General features: G+C 39.4%; 1 protein-coding gene across 3 annotated transcripts in view; it reads right to left on the bottom strand.

Annotated features, from left to right (window-relative positions):
- ABCA6 (ATP binding cassette subfamily A member 6) overlaps positions 1-15,322 on the bottom strand; it is a 61,799-nt gene that overhangs the window by 19,928 nt on the left and 26,549 nt on the right. For all 3 annotated transcript variants that reach the window (XM_045044291.1, XM_006940527.5, XM_045044292.1), the window contains 12 exons: positions 14,891-15,010; positions 14,496-14,634; positions 13,875-13,965; positions 12,817-12,956; positions 9,274-9,390; positions 8,130-8,313; positions 7,574-7,740; positions 5,096-5,229; positions 4,192-4,329; positions 1,475-1,582; positions 393-566; positions 62-175 (listed from right to left, as the gene is read on the bottom strand). In XM_045044291.1, the coding sequence (XP_044900226.1) occupies positions 62-175; positions 393-566; positions 1,475-1,582; positions 4,192-4,329; positions 5,096-5,229; positions 7,574-7,740; positions 8,130-8,313; positions 9,274-9,390; positions 12,817-12,956; positions 13,875-13,965; positions 14,496-14,634; positions 14,891-15,010 (1,626 nt within the window). The remainder of the gene's footprint in view (positions 1-61; positions 176-392; positions 567-1,474; positions 1,583-4,191; positions 4,330-5,095; positions 5,230-7,573; positions 7,741-8,129; positions 8,314-9,273; positions 9,391-12,816; positions 12,957-13,874; positions 13,966-14,495; positions 14,635-14,890; positions 15,011-15,322) is intronic.

Genomic DNA, 15,322 nt, shown 5'->3' on the forward strand with positions numbered 1-15,322 from the left:
GTGACAGTGAAAGTTTAAAAAATAACTGTCTCTCTATCAATAGGTTTGTACGTGTACTTACGATAAAGAAGCAAAATGACCAAAGGCCACTATTTTTTCTCCTCTTGCGAAAAATAAATGATATCACATACGTCAAGAAGACCAGCGAAGCTGCATAACCAAGCGTAATCACAGCCTGAAGATAATACAAACAGTATCAGGGTCAAACCCTGAAGTATTAACCGAGGGAAAAATTAAATTACAAATCTTTTAAAATGTCTTATTGCGCATGCACTTTGAATTTTTTTTTTTTGGTTTTAGTTGATGACAAAATGAAAATGCGTATGACTTCCTTATAGAAAATATCAAGCGTTATAATTTATAAGATATTGTCTATATGGTGTGTCACTTACCAGAGCAAACACAATTCGACTTGTGACATAAATGCTCGTTATGTTTGCGATGTAGAAAATTAAATACATTGAAAGGAGAAGAAAAACGAAGAGGCTAATATCCACCAGTGCCTGCCCACACCAGTAGGCAGAAGGGTAGAGGCCAGAGATCCATAGCTGTGACTTAGCTCTCCTCTGATGAGAAAACAGGAGATACACAGATTCAGTTGAAATCCAAATCTAAAACAAACACACTGGGGGAGATTTTAAAGATAAATGGAATCAAGTCATTGTAGATCTTCTAATAATTTAATTATGCACATACTATTTAGAACCGAGGTCTAAAGAGCCAATTCCATAATGGCGGCCATTGTGAAAACATGTTTTATTTTATAGGTTAGATTCCCATTTTAACACATGCCTAATGAATAGAAAAGCAGATCTCATACTGATCAAGGCATAGGCCTCCTTCAAGAGAGATATTGTTCTGTGACCTGAAGGACAATACCCATTACCCAAGTATGTTCTGGGAGTTCCATGCTCAGAATAGGGATGGTGATTCAAAGTTCATCTGGCCCATTGGCTAAATCTGATTTAACTGTTTTGCTTTGGATCACAGACAGGAACAAATACAAATACAACCACAAATTTTATCTTTGTAAAATATAAAGTCAAATATAATTCAGGGCCCACTTCAGGGTCTACACCAAAAAGAATTGAAAGCAGGGTCTCAAAGAGATATCTGTGTCTATCACAGTAGAAAGGGGATGTAAGTCTTCAATCTGGTCCTCAGCATGAATATCAACGATTTCTTCCTTTTCCTTGGGAAATAACGCAGTCGAAAGTCATATAATAATCCCCTTTGAAAGTTTACATTAATTTGAGTCCCTGTAAAATTATTGCATTTTTCCTGAAATTTTGAAGTAAAAGATACTTTGTGTTTTGGAACTAAACTTTCTGACTTGATAGAAATAACGCTTAACTATACTATCTAAATTAAATGCATGTTTATATGTTTTCCTCACAGGGAAACATTTTGAACACACACCATTTAGAACACAATTTCTGAAGTCCCTGCAGTTCCCCCCACCCCCCTTCCTTACTTTGTAATCGCTGACACTGCTCATGGAGATGTAAGGGGACATGCTGCACACCACCCAAAATAAGAACATGGAACCTTCTGGCAGCCCAATCCAGAATAACACGTAATTCTGCAAATGTAAAAAAGGCACTATAAACTGGTGAATGTTTAAAAAAAAAAGAAAGGAACAAACGCTAATTATCATCCAGAATACGCTTTTCGAAGTCTTAGAAAATCAAAATAAAAGTGTATGCCTAGTTCAGCAACATCTATGCATGAAGGTGGGAGGGGAAACGATGTCCGATCATTTAATGTGAGGCTTCACCTTCTAGAAGAAAACAAGAAGCAAAATATAACTCAAGACCCACGTCAGGGTGTACATCGAAAAGAATGAAAGCAGGGGTCTCTAAGAGAGATCTGCCCACACATGTTCATAGCAACACTATCCATAATAGCCAAGACGTGGAAGTAACCCAAATTTTCATCAAACAGAAGGAATAAACACCGTGGGGGATATATACATACAGTGGAATATTATCCAGCCTTTAAAAGGAAGGACATCTTGTCACATGTTACAACATGGTTGAATTTTGAGGGCATTACGCTAAGGGAAATAAGCCAGTCACGAAAAACTAAATGATACATGATTATCCTTATATCAGGTATCAAAAGTAGCAATAAATTAATAGAAACAGAAAGGAGGATGATGATTAGCAGGGCCTGGGGGAAGGGGAAAATGGGCTGCTCTTGTTTGATGGGGATGAAGTTTTAGTTCTGCAAGACGAAGAAGTTCTGGAGATCTGTTTCACAATAATGCAAATAGACTTAACACTACTGAACTATATACACTTAAACATGGCTAAGAAGATGAGTTTTATGTTATGTGGTTTGGCCACGATACCAAAAATAATCATTTGGGAATTACGATCCTGGAAACACAGATTATTCCGTTCTGAGTCGCACGTCTTTCTCAGCAAACCCAGTGATAGATGTGTGAAGACACCAGCGTCTAGTCAGATGTATTCTGAAGATGAAGATGGCCCTTTGTGCCGCCAAGCCAGTGGGCCAGGAGATGAACTTTGAGTCGCCGTCCCCAAACCAGTGTCTGCCCAGGGCTGGGTCTATGCTCAGGCAGGGTACAGGCCTGCCTCTTGGGTATAATGACAGTTCAGCGGTACGGTAGGCTAACTCAAAATAATTCTACCACTCTCCACTTTACTTAAGGCTTGAGGGGCTTTGCCCATCCGTTCAAATATTTCACCAGGCGGGAAAATGCCTCACTGTTTTCATAAGAACGGCCAAGAGAAGAAAGGTATGTGCCTCTGGGGAGGCCTAGGAGAGGAACCTTGGGGCCTTGTCTATTCTGATCCTGAATAAACAAGTAATGACATTTAGAAACTAAAAGATCAAGAGGGCATAACATCTATCTCTTTCTACTGCCAGTTGATTCTACTTTCTGGAGTGTTCAGACCACTCTACTCTTGCACTGTGCTGGCTCTCACAGTTAGTGGTGGCTTCACTCATAGATGCATGCGTCCATCACTGACCTCTCAAGTATATTCTGTCCATCTTCTCTTTGCACGTACCCCCAGCACCACTAACGCAGAGAAGCCCAAACTGAATTCAACCCCTTTGTCACAAAATGGGCTTCCCCTTTTGATGGCTCCATTTTTGTTTTTTTGAGAGAGAGAGAGATAAAGAGCAGAAGCAGTTGGGGGATGGGCAGAGAGAGAGGGAGAGAGAGAATCTCAAGCAGGCTCCACATCCAGAACCCCCGGGGCTCGATCTTACAACTGTGAGATCATGACCTGAGCCGAAATCAAGAGTCAGATGTTTAACTGACTGATCGGTGGCTCCATTTCGAATCCTGTTTTTTGTGCTTCCAGTCTCCTGGCTTGAAACAGTTTGAGTCAGCTCTTAAGAGATCCCTCTTGAGTATCAAAGTCTGACCAGAAAACCATTACCACCTTCAGTACTTAGAAAGAAAACAATCATGCACTGGTTACATGGGTGGACAGAGCAGAGAAGCCAACAAGGATGATAAAGCAAGAAAACACCGTCACTTCTGGGCTGGAGGGGCAAAGGAAGGAAGCAATGTGACTGGAGACTGGACCTCCTGCTGCAGGGCCCTCTTGCTCTCCCACTACTGCTTCCTGTCGTCCAAATCCAGGCTATAGCCAGCTGACAAGGAGCCGCGGAAATGTAGCCTGTGCACATCAGATACCCCTGGGATGCAGAGCAACTACAGGTTGATGAAGGAATTAATCAGGAGGCAGATAGCCCAAGAACTGGCTGATTCTCCTTCAGATCCATCTACTATCCATTTAGTCAATGGGGGTCCACCAACAAATTATATGAGATTTACAAGATTCTAAAGCTGTTTTACAAGTGTTCTTGATTTCCGATTTAGCGTACACACACACACACACACACACACACACACACACACACACACACCCTCACTCACACTGTCTCCAATACACTTCTGCAATCAAATTTGTATTTTTGCAGGAGATTCTCTAGACTATGACGAAGTCTTGAAAAGTTCCCCATGAGCACTCCCTGATAATAACAAGAAAACAAACTGTTATTTTGTTAGATACGATGTTTAAAATGTTAGGACAAAAAAAAACCACTTTAGGATTAACAATCAATTATGAATATCTAAAAGCTAAAGAGGGAACACACTGTTGCTTGCCAAATTCCTAATTGTTCGGAATGAGTAAATCCAATACTTACAAAAGGATATGGGCTTCTCTCAATTCGAATATTTTGTGTAGAATTAAACATTCGAAGTAGTCCGTTGCTAACAATATTCACGAGAATAGGAAAACAGTGCAGCCTCAAGGTATTGCACACAACTGAAAATCTATAATCCTTTGAATAAAACAAAGACAAAGTAACGCTAATTCCAAATCACTAAAGAACAACAAAAAACATTTTCATATTAATATTCTCAATACAGTTGACCCTTGAACGACACGGGTTTAACCTACACAGTTCACTTACAAGAGAATTTTTTTCGATAAATATAATACAGTAGTGTAAGTATGTTTTCTCTCCCTTATGATTTTCTTAGTAACATTGTCTTTTCTCTAGCTTACCTTATTGCAAGAACACAGTATATAATACATAGAACACACAAAGTATGTGCTAATCGACTGTTTATCTTATCAGTTAGGCTCTGGTCAACAGTAGGATCTAAACAGATAAATTTTTAGGGAGTCAAAAGTTATACATGGATATTTGATTGTGCAGGGGCTTGGTGCCCCTAACACCCATGTTGTTTAAGGGTCAACTGTACATGAAAACATCTTTAGGGTAGTTAGCCATTGAATGGGATTCCTTAAAGTCATGGTTGGTGATTATAAGGTCTAACATTTTATTGAATCCGAATAATGCAATTACATTTAGCTACTTTCATATGTAGAAATCATCTAATTCCAAAGTTAAGATAGGAAATGTTTTATAAAAGCTCACTTACATTTCACAGTTTATTCAGTAATGATCCCCATATGCTTTTAAATCAAGTTGAGTGTACTAGCTGGGTTGATGCCGTTTTTAAAACAGTTAAAAATGTAGCACTTCGTTTTTGTCTTTTCTTTTCATAAAAGTAAAAGCAAGAGACAAGAAGCAAACATACCTTTTGTTTACCAGAAACTATGATAGCTCCATTGTATGACAGGTCACCAGTGCCATTTCTGTTTGCAAAGTCATCTACTTCCAGAAGTATATTCTGATGCTTCAGTGACTGTATAAAATCTTCAATGTTTGACTCTAGTATGAAATCAATAACAGAAGTCCACAGAACGCAAGAGCATACATGTCAAGTCTTTCAAATAAACCACAACACAATTTAAAGTCAATACGTACACAACATTATGCAAAGTCATGTCTCTTTGGGCATCACGATAATGAGATTAGCCCACTCTACCGTTTCCTATTTATCAAATCTTGACTTAGCTTTACGATTCTTTTTAGGGCGAGTTAACATGTAACTATTAAAAGAAGATTATTTTATGACTCTTGGCTACAAAAAATACACTTGAACTCAATAATTTGTGGAAATACAATCAGTACTTCAGATGAGCCAGCCTAAAATGGCCAATAATAATAATAATACTTCCCTCTCTGCTTTATTCTTCAAAAAACAGAAAAGTAAATATATACTATGTGTATGTCAACATATACGTATATTTTATGTACATATCTATTACCTATATATATATTATATATTTCAGGAGTACATATTATATTTTAAATTATATAAATTAAGATCTATTTTATATAATATATTAATATATATTAAATATGTATAAATATAAAATATGTTTAAATGCTTTTAATAAATAAATAAAAATAAAATTATATATATATGTGTGTGTATATCTATCTATCTATATATATATATATATATATATGTCAGAAATGAAAAGAGTGCCACTATCAGACCAAAGTTTTTGATATGCCCCTAAAGAAGAAAGCAGATGAGATTTGTTTGACAGAGAAAAACCCACAGCCTATTTCCACTATAAAGGAAACACCAATTTCCAGGATATCTAAACTCAGAGTGGACAAATTCAAGGGGGCAAAGTGGTCTCTGAAGCCACAGTCATGCTCATTAACCGGTCAACCCCACCTGAAACAAAGTGCCCACAGTCCTCTCCCATGTTCCACACGGAGCAGCTGTCCCCAGGAGACAAGTCCCCAGATTTACTTGTTAAGAGATACTATTTGGGGAAAACCGCAGGGCAAGATTGAAAGGAACTCCAGACAATTAAAAGGACGGGATGGAATGGAAAAAGAAACAAGGGGGGACTCTCGTTTTTTGCTCACGTGGACTTCGAAATGGAGTTCACACTGGGACTCAGAAGGCGTTCTGGGACCAGAAAATTCATCTGGGTCAAGCCCCAGATGAATTAGGATTCCCACCAGGTGGGAGAGGAAACGTGTACATAGAAAATAAGCTTTCCATGCATCCTGAGAGTGTGACACTCCATTTCCACAGTCACCTGAGGAAGGAAACCTTAACGGTTACCCACGTTCACTTAGGCAAACAGGGCTTCTTTGATTTAAAGACGAACATCTTACCAAGAAGCATCGTATTTTGAGAAAAGAGGAACAAGACGGCATAGAAGCCTCAAACTGAAATCACAAAACACCTCACAACTGAGTCCAGGGAAGGAAAATGAAACAAGTTAATCCAAGTATATTGCTCTTAGAACAACTGGAGAGGAAGCTTTACACACGAGATAACAATAGGCGGAAAGACAAAAATGAATAGGCTGGCAGTCGTAGCCTGAAAATTTCTGGATCTTAGAAATAAAATGTACACCAGTAGCAAGACTTCCCATTTTAAGGCAGCAGAGTGAATAAAATTTACTTTCTAAAACCAAAATTGAAAAGAGAATGAGAAACAGAAATTAAAAGGCCACCTTTGTTTAAAGAGGAGAACCTATAATCCCAGGTCACAGACATATATGAATATTGGAATGGACTGGGTTACTCATCAAGAGAGGACTCCTATGCTGAGTGTGTGTGTGTGTGTCTGTGTGTGTGTCTGTGTGTGTGTGTGTGTGTGTGTGTGTGTGTGTGTGTGTGTGTTTGACATCTTAGGCAGAAACAAAAGCTTCCTCAAAGTTAAATAAGAAGTTAGACAAAACCAATTACCCATAATTTAGAATAAATAAGAGCCTGGGTACCAAGCTGTCTTCAGGAATCTTCCTAGATCCTATTGGAGGGGCATAGGGTATAAAAGTGTTTCTTTTCATGTCAATCAGTGTGTATAATATTTATGGAACAGGTTAGGCTGCTGCAAAAAAGAGATTTCAAATAGAGTGGTTCAATCAATACATAAGTTTATTTCCCTCTCACATAATAGCTTGGGGCAATCGGGGAGATAGGTAGTTCTTCTTGAACTAGGTTAACTAGTGACCCACATTCTTTCTGTCTTATCCCACCATCACTATCATCTCCAAAATCAGAGCAAATATGCATAGTTCCTCAGCTGTTTTCTATAAATGAAGTCTAAATGCACATTTTCTTGTCTTACGATTTGTTTTTTTTCCCCTCTCCATCAAAATAACTCAGTTCTGGATTAAAGTCTTGTGTTTCTCTTCACCTGTGTTATTGATGATCAACAAGCTGGTACGAGGGTCTTCGGGGGGTTGTCCAGGAGAGAGGAAATACAGCTCAGGTTTAAATTCCCAATCACTCTTTTGAAATAATATGGCATAAAGTATCTTTTCCACAACCAGCGGGAACACTGCAATTCCAAATACCAAGAGTCTACCAATAAAGAAAAAAATAACCATGTATCTGTAGCAATTTCATTTGCCGCCAGATATTCCACAAATATTTGTTGGGTGCCAACTCTATGCCAGCCATGATTACGGCCGCTAAAATTTTGAAAGTCAGACCTTAGCATGCCTCACGGTACAAAAAGGTGTTGCTGTATAAACACCAGGCTGTCAAACCATAAAAAATTAAACAGACCTATGTATAAGGCCAATCAAGTGCTGCCATGCAGGCATTTCTACTGCTGTCAGTAAAATGAAATGTTGTATTTATCCATTTTCTGGCAGGAATGTTGGGTACCATGTTCTAGTTTTAAATTCTCTTCTGACTCAACCCTCTCTTGAAACTCACTAACAAAACTGCCGTACTCTGATACTCACAAGGTCAAAAGCTCTTTCTTTCCATGTTTTAACTTCAAGAAACGGAGCCGTGCTATTGCGCAAATCTGCATTTTCCAGAGGCCCAAGTCGCTCATATTCTTCCGCGTTTCAGGGAGAGAAGACCAAGCTGGCTCTATGTCATGTAGGCTTTCTGTGTCTCTTATCACCTCTGCTTGTTCAAAATCTACACGCACACACACACACACACACACACACACACACACACAATACATTATTAATGCCATCCTTGGGCATCACAGTTTTCTCTTTTTAGTAACATTAAAAATCGTTTTATGATAGTTACAAAGGGAACAATATAAGAAACAAATTATATTTATGACATCCACATTCAATGAACTGAGTGATAAAATATAACTAAATTCATACCCAAAAAAGCATTCAGTAAAGGGTGACCTCATTATGCCAAGCCTTTGATAAGGCATAGAAGGTTCCATTTGTAACAATATTCTGAGGGATGTCAAGAAATATTCTCCATAGAAATAACCAATCATTGATGCCTATGTGTTGGCTAAGAAGTATCATTATTTGGGACCAATCACTCAAGTGCTCTTAGGTGTAGTTTTCTCTTATGTAAAATGTAAAATGCCAATCGCATTTTTTTGGGGAAAGGCTATTGTAGAAAGCTAATGCACTATATCCACACATTGATCCAATTTTCTGGCATAGCATCTCCATAAATGACTGCTTTTATTATTATCACCCATCAAAATACATAGGAGATGATCCTAGCTTTTTCCCCATTAAGACCTTGGTGGAATTCTGTACACGGACAAGCTAAGAACAATTTTGGGGAGACATCTGTTCAGACTTCATGACCTTGATCAAGACACTTTCACATCCTCAACATATCCGAGAAGCAGCGAGCGTCTGGGGGATGGGGGAAAACTGCTGACATGGGAAGCAAGTTGTCCGCAAAGGGAAATTTGGTATATTCCAAGAAGGGAGCTGTGTTCAGTCCTAGTAATGATGTTAGAAAATAATGACAGCCTTTCCCAAACAGCAGAGTCAAATGTGGAATTATTCACATTTTTTAGTGTAAATCATGCATAAGACATTATCAAATACTAAATGAATACATGATTATTTGGAAACTGAGTTTCTGTTATTTATACAACGAATCTACCTTGTTCGATAGTTGGTTTTCCTTCCAGTTTCATGAAGACGTCACTCAGAGTTGATGTGGAAACGTCATAACTCATCACACCCTGGTCACAACACTTATCAAGATCACTGAAAAGGTCTAAGGCAACAGATGGGAATAGATACATTTTAAATACCACATTGATAACAAAACCCAGTAAACTAATGCTTATTTAGGAGATGATCCAGAATGTTGTTCAGAAAATATATGTCTTTGGATTATCACAGTAAGCAAAAGCAACATTTTATTAGAATGTTCTCTGAAATGAGTATGTCAGAACTTTCCCCTCTATCTTCAAACCATCTGTACTCTACCTTCTATTCTCAGTTCATGAATTCCAGAATACTTCTTTGAAGAAATACAAGCAATCAGAAAGAACATTATCTTCTCCCCTCTACACCACAAATCAATGTGTATTTCTACCCATATTCTGGGTCTTCATTCTGTATGGGTGGAAGACGTATAGCTGTTCTCACCAAGGCTACCTCTTTGACTTGTGTTCCCAATTCCATCCCATTCGGGCATCTTGAAGACTTCCTAAAGCAATCGTCTCCCCTTCTCTGGCCTGTATCATCAATTTCTCCTACATCTACTGGGCCATCTCAAACAGCAAGCATAATGCTGTAAAGTCATCCAGTAAATAAAGACAAGTAACAACAACAACAAAAACCTAATCCCCTTCCCACTCCCCCACCCCCACCACACACGTGTACCCATGGCTCAAAGATTTGTCTACCACCTTCAGTTTGTCACATCCTATTGAACTGAACTCCTCAAATCCAAATGCTACCCCATCCTTCCACAGAAGCTGTTCTTTCCAAGGCCATCAGTGACTCCACGTTTTAAAGTCAATGGACAAAACTTTGTTAAAAAATTCTTTTAACTCTCCCTGCTCCATCTCTTTCTCTGTCTCTGTCTTGGTCCAGCTCAGTGACATTCACAGCTGTTGACTACTTCCTCTTTCTACAAACGTTGTTCCCTTTGAGTTAGTAAAAATGTACATATTCTTTTGTTTTTCCTTCAAGTTCATGGGTGGGGGGGCTCTTGATTTCCACCATTCTCTGACTCTTCCTCTACTCTGTCCTGAGGGCTCAGTCCGAGGTCACCTTCTCTTTCCATACACTCAAATCCAATTCCTTTGCATTAAATCCATCTGTATGCTAATGATTCCCAAGTTCAATTCTTACTTTGAGTGTTCTCTGATGTCCAATATCCTATAATCAAATGTATAGTCACTTGACCTCTCCCCTTTGAAGTCTAAAAGCATCTCAAAGCAAACTTGCTACAACAGAACGTCAATTCCTCCCTCTCATCCTATCCAACTGTCTCTCTCCTCATTTTACAATAAATGACACCACCTTCCACCTGGTGATTCAAACCAAAATTCTACAAGTCCCGTTGGATTTTTCACTTTTCCTCAATCTCCACAGACTGGCCAACATCCAGATTCTTTGACTTTATCTCAAAATATGTTTCAGGGGTGCCTGACTCTTGGTCTTGGCTCAGGTCATGGCCTCACACTTCCTAAGTTCAAGCGTTGATAGTGCAAAGCCTGTTTGGGATCCTCTCTCTCCCTCTCTCTCTGGCCCTGTCCTGCTCATGCTGTCTCTCTCTCTCTCTCAAAATAAGTACGTAAATAAACTTAAAATATATGTGTGTTTCAAATCCACCGACTTTTATCCGCCTTTCAACCAGTACCATGGTAGCCCAATGATCATCATCTTTCACCCGTCACATGGCTGGTCTCCCAATGTCTACTCTTCTTCCTCTATATCCAGAGTGCTCTTGTATAGCCCAAGAATGAAAATATAAGTCACATCACATCAATCCCCCATTTAACGACTTCCAGTGGTTTTTCAGTGCATTTAAAATAAAATTCAAACACCACATGACAACTTCTAAAGCTCTATATGAGCGAGCCTCTATCTACCCACCCCTACAACCCTACCCATCCCCAGTTGCCAGTGTCCTCCTGCACTCACTGCACTCCAACATCTCTTTCCCTCCTCTGCTTGGAATGCTTTTGATCATTTTCTTCTTTGGGACTTCTGACACTGTATAAACCCCAGACTGACATTCGTCATCTTTGTAACCCATATGGCCTTGTTTCTTATTGTATTATAAAATTGTAACATAGCTTGGCTTATTGTGTGTGTCCACTTCTCCCCATCCAATGGAATGTAGGCTCTGTGAGGGTAGGGACTCTTTGTCTTATTTAATTCTGCATCACTAGTGCCTCAAGAAGTGTCTCTTCTTTAGTAGTTCCCAATAAATATGTATTATTTATCTCTTCCATATTTTGTACAGGACATATGTGTGCCATTGGACTTGCAGAGGCCGGGGACTCTGGTGTGACATGTTCTCATGGTGGCGTCAGCACATAACTCACTCTTCTCCTTCCCCAACCAAAACAGAAGGTAGGTTAGTTGTATCTCACTGGACGTTAGTCCCAGAACAGAATAACATAGTACAGCCTGGGGACGTGAGAACATCATCTTCCAGCTCCTACAAGGACACAGAGAACTGCCTTATCTGGGGGGTGAGACTAAATCTGAATTCCTGAGTATTTGCTTAATAAGATCCAGTCACTCAAATGAGTCTGTGTAAATCAGCCCCGCAGAGAGTTAAACCTTTAATAAGCTAAATGTTTAAACAAAAGGGAAGCTGCTTAAATAAAAAAAGACTGAGATATATCTCCTCATTGTTAAGACAGGGAAAACTCTAGCACCCACCTCATAGAATAGTTGTGAGGACTCAATAGTTGATATGTCCAAAACTAGTAGAACAGTGCCTGACCCGCAGTAAACATTGCAGAAAGAGTTAGCAACTATTAGAATTACTTATGGAACAAATCCTAGGTTGGGACTGCTACCCAACACACAGAACCCAGGGTGAACACTTTTGTGGAACAAATAAACTACGGGGTTTTTTTCTTCCTGCAAAGTAAATCTATGCACAATTAAATTAAAATACAAAAGGGAATCTATAGCAGACACCCCGATGCCCCACCCCTATCTCTTCTGTACTCACTTAGACACAGTAAATCTGCGTATTAACACCTGTCTGATGGCATTTTTTTCTGGGCTCTGAAGTATGTTGAGTTCATGTTGAGCACAAGCCATATGGGTTAGAAACGTAATGCTCCTGGAAGCAACCCTTCACTGATGAAGGATAGGGAGCGGTGAATAAACACCCCAGCTTTGTCACCCCTCTGGTGACGTAACTCCGAGCCCCTTGCTCATCGATTCATTTATTTATGCCAGTGATATTATATCTCACATTCTTATTGCAAACACCTACTCAATAATGCAAACTTCCCTAGCTTCCTTCCATTCCCTCTCTCACGTCCCATTTCCTGCTGGTGTTTCTAGACATCAATTACCAAACATATTGCACGAAAGTCTTCATCTCGAGTTCTGCTTTTCAGAGAAACCAAATCCAAATCCACTTAAATAATGAAAACTGTAAGAATGGGGTAAAGACTTGTTCCCAAATTTCATTCCACTATAATCGTACTAAAGTTACCTGGAAATTTATTTGTCCTTTCCACAGGCAAGGTATACACAAGCTTTTCTTTGTTTTCTGTTTTTAATTTAGCATCAGGGATGTAATGATTAATGAAGGATGTTATTTTTTCTGGATCACATATTTCATTTCTGTACAAACTAATATTTAAAAGAAAAGATCATTGATTTGTATTTTCTCTACTGCTGTCACAAAAGAAGAGCTTTTATTGAATACCTAGCCTTTGAGTACCGCTTTACTTGGCTTTAGGGGACAAACGAAATGAGTAAAATAATAATAACCACAACAAAAGTAATAGTAATAATAATAATACCATCAGTTTGACAAGTCTTATGACCTATACAGAGAAGGTGTATAAATTCAGAACAACTACAGATAGACAAACAAATACATGCTGTAATTGAAACTATACTTCCAGTAGGAAGATAAGCAGAGACAGGTGAGAACATTAGGCAGAAGGAATTGCTTAGGGAAAATAATTACTACACCAGACTGTGCAGGTATCGGGAATTAGTGACTAACAGAGAGGTTTGGCCTATGTGTGTGTTTTGTTTGGGCATAAGGTTTTGAGGTTTGGGTTTTTTGTTTTTTTTTTAAATTCTTTTTACCTAGATACACTTTCTGGTTAGACACGGTACTCTTCCTCTCTGCCACCAGATTTATTCCCACGTTTGATACTAGCTTCTGAAACTATTTCATTTTGTGCCCAATGAAAGAATGAAACTATGTTCCAGGATTGTATGAATCAGCCGGGGGGAAGTGGAGGGTGGGAAGAAGACAGAGGCTGAGGATGCCTTTAGGATGCACAGAGCAGGTACCTGGAAAGTGGCCCAGCCCTCCTGGGAGCTGTCAGCCTGGGCTTATAATCTTGCAATTTTGCATTCATTAGCATTACTGGAGATACAAGGAGACAGGAAAAACATTCGGGGAGGACTAGTCACTAGTTTGGCAAACACAGAGCACAAGGACAGTTGGCCCTCATAATGGTCTGCCTTTTTGATATACCACCATTGAAAACATAGATATGCGTACATCCAATCTACCCCCAAAGTCTTTACCTTAAGTGATATCCAAGACCCCATTTTCGCTTCAAAAAGACAGAAGATCCTGCACACTTCAGTCTCCCATTGGACATGATCACTTTTCTATCTGATTAAAAAGAAGCAAGAAAGAAAGGATGTTGGGAGTCATTTTTTTCCCTCACTAGAAAATACAGGTGAGGAACCAAAGCTCAGATTTCCAAAGGAAAAGTGTTCCACAGGAAATGAATATATTGAATATGCCTTTAAAAATTTGAAATACGCATTAAAATTGATGCATTTAAAATGAGATTCTGAATTCTAGTCTGTGTCTGCGCCCTCCAATAATTCTTGAAAAAAAAAAAAATTCCCAGAAATTACAGTGGCCCATTTTCTATTCTGGAGGCCAAACAATAAGTGGATATGTTTCAACCCCACATATGTTGATTTCAACGTTTAGACTCATTGAAAGCTAAAACAATCATGGTTTTTTTCATGAGCGGTCATAATCCAGTCGGTGTGGAGTTCTATAGGGTATTAGACTCCCCAGACGGCCATGACACGGAAGGTTCGCCGAGGTCACGGGAGCACAACGCTTGCCCTAGAGATACACATTTCCCCAATTCTTTATCATAATACTGAGATAACACCAACAATTACCAGCCAGGATGTCAGCCTCATCCATGAGATTGGTACTCAAGAGGATCACACGGCCTGCTTTGTGCTCCTTGAGGAAGCTCCACATTCGATGCCTTGAAAAGGGATCCAACCCAGCAGTTGGCTCATCTAAGAGCAAAATCTACAGAGGATGACAACGTATAAAATCTCTCTCTCCCGCGGTAACTATTTCCACATGGTAGCATGGAGAACAGTAAACAGCAAATAATAATAACTACCCAGCGTTTATGTTCCAGAATGCTTGCAATCGTAGTTTACCAGCGGAGTCTCTCTTGACACATTACAATGACAGCTCTGCTACTTTTAGGGGTCAAAGGAGACCCCGACTTTTTACTAATATTCAGTCCACATTCCACGGCACGCATCGCCACACTTACTTGAGGATCTCCTAAAATGGCAATCCCAAAGGTCAGCTTTCTTTTCTGTCCTTCGCTTAAATGTTCAGCGAGGTTGTCCTGAATGTTTTGTATGTCCAATTCTAATAAAATCCTTTGTACCTACGCAAGAAAACACACAACACTTAAAATCCAAGATGATGCGGACTATACGATTTTAACCGTCCACGACAGCAGTAGATCTGTTTTTTTTTTTTAATTTTTTTCAACGTTTTTTATTTATTTTTGGGACAGAGAGAGACATAGCATGAACGGGGGAGGGGCAGAGAGAGAGGGAGACACAGAATCGGAAACAGGCTCCAGGCTCTGAGCCATCAGCCCAGAGCCCGACGCGGGGCTCGAACTCACGGACCGCGAGATCGTGACCTGGCTGAGGTCGGACGCTTAACCGACTGCGCCACCCAGGCGCCCCTA

Source organism: Felis catus, chromosome E1, assembly GCF_018350175.1.
Source record: "Felis catus isolate Fca126 chromosome E1, F.catus_Fca126_mat1.0, whole genome shotgun sequence".
In the NCBI taxonomy this organism is placed as follows: Eukaryota; Metazoa; Chordata; class Mammalia; order Carnivora; family Felidae; genus Felis; species Felis catus.